The following is a 7,463-nucleotide window of genomic DNA, read 5'->3' on the forward strand; positions in this document are numbered from 1 at the left end:
TTCACATATAGTTTGATGTACTAACTGTTCTGAAGAGCTGCTTCTTTTGCCAGTGCTTCAATGTAGTTCCGCCTGTCTGTTCTGATGCTACGCTTGACATTTCTATCTATTTCAGCATATTCTTTTTGTGCTTTTCCTTTTGCAGCTCTTGTTTTACTGTTGTTCACGCCTGCTTAACTCTCTCTTCATTCCTCGATCTTCTGAAGAGTTTCTGCTGAAATCCACTCCTTGTGTGTGTATGACTTAGGACCAAGGATTTCTTGGCATGTGGAGGTTACAATTTCTTTCACTTTCTGCCACGTCTGTTCTACTGTCTCTTCTAGAAGCTGGAACTTGTTAGATAGGGTGACTTTGAACTCTTCCTGTTTTCTGCAGTCCTTCAGCGCAATGGTATTGTAGTGTTGACGGCTGTGCCCTCTTATCCAAGTTTTCTTCAGCTTCACGTGAGCGTACAGAAGATGATGATCTGAAGCAACATCTGCTCCTCGTCTTACACGTACATCCTGAAGAGATCGACGGAACTTCTTCACAATACAGACATGGTCTTTTCGGTTCTCTGTTGATAGGTCTGGTGACATGGTCTTTTCGGTTCTCTGTTGATAGGTCTGGTGACATGGTCTTTTCGGTTCTCTGTTGATAGGTCTGGTGACATGGTCTATTTGGTGCTCTGTTGATAGGTCTGGTGATATGGTCTATTTGGTTTTCTGTTGATAGGTCTGGTGACATGGTCTATTTGGTGCTCTGTTGATAGGTCTGGTGACATGGTCTATTTGGTTCTCTGTTGATAGGTCTGGTGATATGGTCTATTTGGTTTTCTGTTGATAGGTCTGGTGACATGGTCTATTTGGTGCTCTGTTGATAGGTCTGGTGACATGGTCTATTTGGTTCTCTGCTGATAGGTCTGGTGACATGGTCTATTTGGTTCTCTGCTGATAGGTCTGGTGACATGGTCTATTTGGTTCTCTGTTGATAGGTCTGGTGACATGGTCTATTTGGTTCTCTGTTGATAGGCCTGGTGATTTGGTCTATTTGGTTATCTGTTGATAGGTTTGGTGACATGTCTATTTGGTTCTCTGCTGATAGGTCTGGTGACATGGTCTATTTGGTTCTCTGTTGATAGGTCTGGTGACATGGTCTATTTGGTTCTCTGTTGATAGGTCTGGTGATATGATCTATTTGGTTCTCTGTTGATAGGTCTGGTGATATCCATGTTGCTTTGTGTATTCGTTTATGTGGGAAGACAGTTCCTCCAAACACTAAGATTCTCGTGACACACATATCTGCACAGGCTGAGATAATGAGAGATTGATGTACTAACATTCACACTACGATCATAACATTCATATATACTAGTAATACTACGATTAACTAGCATTCACATGATTATGATGGCTTCAATTCCGAAGATTAAGGACGTGTGCAGGGAGTTTTACTTGACTACACAAACCTAGTTGCAAGTTATGATATTTCAGGATATATAGCAAGAAAGTCATCAAACCCTATAGGTTCAGTTATTCTTTTTTTATTTAAACAAATAAATACGAAATCCAACCTAAAAAGTAAGTACTGTTCCACTGAATATTCTGAATGTGTGAAGTGTTCCCTTATGTAAAAAAGTTTGGGAAACACTTTTTAAAAATTTGATGATTTAGTGGTGACTGAATGATTTTTGTTTTGCGAATATCTGATTTGAAAAAAAAGAATATGACAAAAACTGATTTTTTTTTAATTTCTAGTAGCTTTTAAGAATATGTGAAAGGTTATTTATTAAGCATTTTGGTTTACTGACCTGAATATGACTGAACAGTAAAAGAATCCAACTGGAAGTTGATACTTTTTTCCTCCTTCAAGAAGGATTTTGACTAAGTTTGAAAGTATCAAACAGGTTTATAATACAGACTAAGTTTCAGAAGTGTCTTTATGAGTATGGGTATAAATGAAAAATGATCAATTCTAAATAAAGAATTGCAGCTTAGCGTATGTGTACTTTCTAGATAAGAACACAGCATTCAACATTTACTTTAGACTCAACGTGTGCCTGATATGGCAGTAACTTATGTTGAATTCACTGAGAATTAATGAAATACATAAGCTAAAAATTGGGGGGCAAGGTGGCTGAGTGGTAAAGCACCTGGCTTCCAAGCAGAAAGGTCTCAGGTTCAAATCTTAGTGAAGACTAGGATTTTTGGGATGCCCCCGAGTCCAACCAATTCTGATGGGTACCTGACATTAGTTGGAGAAAGTAAAGGCGGTTGGTCATATTGTCATTGTACAACATATATACCATATACCTGGCACAATTCATAAATCACAACTTATTTATATATGAGTGTTTCTCTGGAAGTGGTATCAAAAAGTGTCACATTAGGCCAAAAATTAAAGTTTTTGGTTTCATTTTAAGTATATTCACTTCTTCACCTATTGTACTTAAAGGATTTATCAATTATACTTTTCCTCAGCAGTGCTGGCAAAAGGGGGTACACACTTAAGCATTTCAGGTGCATCACTGGGACACCATTGATGATTAAAGTATAACTAACTGTTAATTTGTTTGCTTTTTTTTAGCATAATTTGAATGTTTCTATTGTATTAAGCAGCTAGATAGAGAAATTGAAGTTTTTGAGCACTTATGTTCGCGCTCAATTTAAAAAATGGGACACTATTGCACCTGTAACACTACTGGTAAAAGTTTTTTAAAAAAGATTTTTTATAAGAAAATAGAATTTATGCTATACTTGCATTATAGCTAAATATATATGCTATTATTTCCTGCAATAACTAAAGCATTTACTATAACATGACTATTATATCACAAGATGTTGCAGGTATATCATATGTCATAATTAACCATGAAGTCTAATTTAATAAGAAAGCAACACATTAAAAGATGAACATTTTTTTTATTTACAACTAACTGGTACACATCTTCTAAGCAACCAACAATAAAGTGTAAAAAAATACAAACAAACAAAGCAAACAACAATTTCATGAATGATAAACCTGTTTTAACAAAATTGTGTCCATCAAGTCATTAGCACAAAATGTACACATATCTATGTCCAAAGAATATTTTATATCAAAATAAACATCTCATACATTCCACTAATAGTTCATTAATATTTGAGATTATATATATTAAACATTTTTTCTAGATTTATATAATCATAATTTTTAACAAATGTATATAATTATTCATTACACACTTTAACTTTCTAATTAAAAAGTACAAAAAGCAATTATATATTATTAATAAATTATTATAAATTACAATTATGTCTCTTCACTTCATAAATAACATTACACAGTCACAATACATCCACAATAAAGTTGTAACCAATTTATGTTAATGGACACTTTACAAATAGGGTCTAAAGTTTGTAATAAAGAATCCAAATTTGTTAAAAAAAAAAAAGAAATACATTTACCTAATTACTTGCACAACAGATTAACTTCAGTCAGTTCAAATCATAGCAATTTGTATACAATGAACATTTATTATGTGTCCCTAATGCAAGAGTTACAATAGATTCTCTAAATAAAGAAGCGCCTCCATGGCCATGGCCTTAGCATACACTCTGAATATATAAAACACTGTCAGAAAGTCTGTAGTGCTGAAAAAAGAGTCAGCAAGAGCAAAGAACAAAGTGGAAGGGATAAAGCCTCTGCCATACTCCACCATCCATGTGCCAGCTGTCCAGGATACTGCTGTTGCCTCACCAACGCCATGAAACACTGTGTCACCTGAAGAGATATTATTGCACTTTAAATTTGCTTAGTAAGTTATTTATAACTATGTCATTAAGAGTAGGCACAGATGAGCAAATTGATAAAAAGATGATTCAAAGTTTCTCTTAGGCATTGTCCTTAAGATAAATCTAATTATTTGCAACATTCCCTGAGCTAAATGATAAAGGTCCTTGAGGTAAATGATAAAAATCCTTGAGCTAAATGATAATGGTAAAGTCTGCAGATGGCTTATAATTAGTTAGTTTCAAACCTCGCTGAGCAATGTGTCAACAATTATGCTTACTTTCAGTTGTGTGCCCAAAAGTGTAAAGGAAAATTTGAGAATCGTGTGTCAAAGGTATGTCATAGTCAAGGTTCAGGGATGCAGCTGTTCCATTAGGAAACTAGTTGCTACCAAGTGTTCTCTAAGTAGAAGTAAGCTGGCATCTGGAAAGATCTTTTTGGGAGCAACTTAATTTTACTTCCATTCTTCTCACTAAAAACTGCTTGCCGCCATCTCTAATATGAGATTCACATCCCATATAACATATCTGTAGTAATAAGTATTGCCCCCAGGCAGCACATAATGCCACTGTGCATTTATGTCGTGCAGTAGTATCACACTTTTGTCTACAATCTCATTGGGATCTATTCAGCCCTGTACCTAGCTTCAGTTGTCTAAATAAGAGTTTTTTTTTAAATTGAGATTAATCTTTTGTTCCCCAGGCTAAACTATATTTGTTTGTTCTGAACATCTCTACTATGTAATTTGTAATGCAGTACTATACATTCATGCTGAAAATGGAAACCAAAAAATACACTTTTACAGTGGTTGATTACATTTTCAGGAAATATATTTATCAATTTATAAATCCAATGCTATGCATCAATGCCTCTATATAAAATACAAATAAGAAAAGAATTATGTAATAGTGACTCAATGCTAGTAAATTATTACTTAGGTGGCTCAAAAAAAAAATATAGATAATAATAATACAGAATAGATGAAACATTTACATAAAAGATACATATGAAGAAGTAAAGCAAAATCCCTGACCTGGTTTATATGTGATTCTGTTTAGTGTTCCTTCACGCCACTGGTAGAATGTTCCAGTAAGTATTGTATCAGATATATTGGCCCAGTATCGACCTAAAAGATCAAAGTGAAAGCATTTTTTTAAGCACTTAACTACAAGCTAGCTTACCCTATGGATTACTATTATCTGATGTCATATTTGCAGGCATGTTTTGGGGGGTTGAAGAGCAAGGTAAACAAAAATTAAACAAGCACATTTAGTAAAAGTAAAAAGAAAAAAAAAAGTTTCTGGAAGTTTACATTTATAATGCTTAGGTTATTAAAGTTGGATACAAAAGATATGGAACAATACAGGTATGTGTGAATTTTTTTCTGTGCCACCTATTGCAAATTCTAAGTGTTAATATAGTATATATGATTTTATTTTTTACAGCCTACCTGAGTGACCAGTGGTATCTACAGCAGTTCCAAAGAAGAGGACATATTCAGAAAGAGATGCATGCAGAAGACACATACTGCCCATCCAGCCCCCAGCATTCATAAAGATCCACTGCAAGTTGTCGTCTGGAAGAATGTGTCCTCTGTATTTGGTTCTCAAATCCTCTAACACTTTGTTGTAGGCATAAGAAATGTTTTTGTTTGGACCAGCAGCATTATCTGTAAAATGTTAACAAAATAAAAATTGATTTCAAGTTAACAACTTTTTTTTTCTACATACAAAACATAAATTTTACACAGTCGAATCAGATTAATTAGACCAGCTAGTTATGTGGAACAAATCCTAATATTATTCTCTTAATCAGACCAGCCGGTTATTAGAAGCAAAACTATTGGATTGCATTGTGGTGCAATGAACTGGATTCAATTGTAAAAAAAAAAAATTAATTCATTGCAATAATGGATTTTCATTTTATTTAATGTTCATTTTATTTAATGTTTCTAGTGTTCTCCCTTAAACTCTATATTTAGCTAATTAACCTTATCTACACAAACCTACATGTAAACATAAGAAATTTAAAGGCTTTAGATTGATAGTTTTAGTTGCTTAACAGTGAGTTAGATAAAAGTTAGAACTTCATTTAGTTCCTGTGTGGTGAGTGAGTGAAACATGAAAGCATTACTACTACACACATTGGCCATGCTCCTGTGTAAGCAGCCCTTTTATGGTTTAAAACGAATGACTCTGTAGCGTGGCTTAGGAATCATGACACAGCAAAACAAGTGTAATTAAATGATTATATCTAAATCTAGCTAATGGAGAACATAAAACTGGTTTAGTGAAGAACCAATCTATCATTCCTGCCATCAGTTGAAATCCTTTCCATTAGTCAAAGATTCTGAAGGCCCTTTGTGCAGGTCTTTTTAGACACAGTCACACACTCTGATGGTATAATATAAATTATTTAAATTCAGGTGCTAAAATCTAATGTTGCAATGATATTTTTATTTTCAATCTAGTTCTACTTGCCTACATGTTTTCGAGAGATTGCTGCTATACTCTTCTCATCAAAAACATAACTTTTGTTTTTTAGCCAATACTGAATGCCAAAAAAAAATATAAGTCCAAAAACTGTTAAATTGAATAAAGTTCTAAACTTAAACAATGGAATTAATGCAGTCATTTTAGATGCAGAATTGTAACAGAAAACTTTGCTACTCTCTCAGACTGATGTATAGTATCTAGATCTAAATATTCAGTGCGAGCAGCACTCACTAGGTCTTTAGTATAGAATAGAGACACTGTCACTGTTGATAACTTATCTAGAATTTACAGATAGACTCAGTATTATAATACTATTGAAATGATATGATAGAGAATAGAGGTCTAATCTACTTAGAAGATATACTTCTATAGCTCTAGAGTATCTAGACCTAGAGAACAACTAGAATTATAGATCTTCTTAAACTTAAATGACTTTATCAAGCAAATATTATGTGGTAATTCTGAGGAGACAGTATGAGTATAGAGTCTAGACATAGATTATCAAGATCTAGATCTGGATTGAAATGAAGCTGCAGTGAAATTAAATTTCACTGTAAAAGACTTTGTTGAAATAAGCCTAAAAAGGGGGTTGACAAATTTTGAAGTTGGTTCAGTAGTTGGTTGAGTGACACTAGACCAGTGACAGTAGAGTAACTTGTCACTAGACTTAAGTCTGTTAAGACTCGAGAAGCTAAGATTAGAAAGTAGATCTAGATCTACTCATCTAGCAACAGTTGTGTGACTTGATCCTTGTGCCTGTGGTGTTGCCTGTTGTGGTAAGTATTGGGCCTCGCAACTGGCTAAGTAGATTAGCTTTGAACGGGTGGATCAGTATATAGACTAGATCTAGATAATCTAGATCTATGTGCTCAGCGTTGTTTAAAATTACAAATCCACCGGTAAGCCACTAGTGAAGTGTGACTAGTATAGACCGCATATCATGCTATTTGAAAGTTTAGCTGTCTATCTAAGCACCAGCAGTAAAATAAAATATTTCTCATATAGATCTAGGTCAGGCCAGACGAATGTTGTACTAAATGTCAGAAAATAATATAATTAAATTTGCATATATTAAAGAATCAATACAATAGTATATGTATAAACTCCTCGTATATTATTTGTTTAATAATATATTATGAACAAAATGTACAAATCACTATAAAATGTAAAACAAATTGTATGCACCCTGCAAAAAAAAAAAAGATTTTAAACTATGAT

General features: G+C 33.7%; 1 protein-coding gene across 1 annotated transcript; it reads right to left on the minus strand.

The window, feature by feature from the left end:
- Positions 1–3,167: 3,167 nt before the first annotated feature.
- Positions 3,168–6,896, minus strand: LOC106056047 (sigma non-opioid intracellular receptor 1-like). Its single transcript, XM_056009067.1, has 4 exons — positions 6,231–6,896; positions 5,201–5,419; positions 4,784–4,876; positions 3,168–3,741 (listed from the first exon to the last, which is right to left on the minus strand). The coding sequence occupies exons 1-4, from the start codon at positions 6,382–6,384 to the stop codon at positions 3,518–3,520; spliced, it is 690 nt and encodes a 229-aa protein (XP_055865042.1). The 5' UTR covers positions 6,385–6,896; the 3' UTR covers positions 3,168–3,517.
- Between the last annotated feature and the right edge of the window lie 567 nt (positions 6,897–7,463).

The sequence above is a fragment of the Biomphalaria glabrata genome, chromosome 13 (genome assembly GCF_947242115.1).
Source record: "Biomphalaria glabrata chromosome 13, xgBioGlab47.1, whole genome shotgun sequence".
Classification (NCBI taxonomy): domain Eukaryota; kingdom Metazoa; phylum Mollusca; class Gastropoda; family Planorbidae; genus Biomphalaria; species Biomphalaria glabrata.

Coding starts and splice junctions, on each gene's coding strand:
- LOC106056047 (XM_056009067.1), bottom strand. CDS start 6,384: ATGACTGCATTAATTCCATTGTTTAAGTTTAGAACTTTATTCAATTTA. Junction 5,420..6,230: donor AATCTCTCGAAAACATGTAG/GCAAGTAGAACT, acceptor AACATTTTACAG/ATAATGCTGCTGGTCCAAAC. Junction 3,742..4,783: donor CAGAATCACATATAAACCAG/GTCAGGGATTTT, acceptor ATATCTCTTCAG/GTGACACAGTGTTTCATGGC.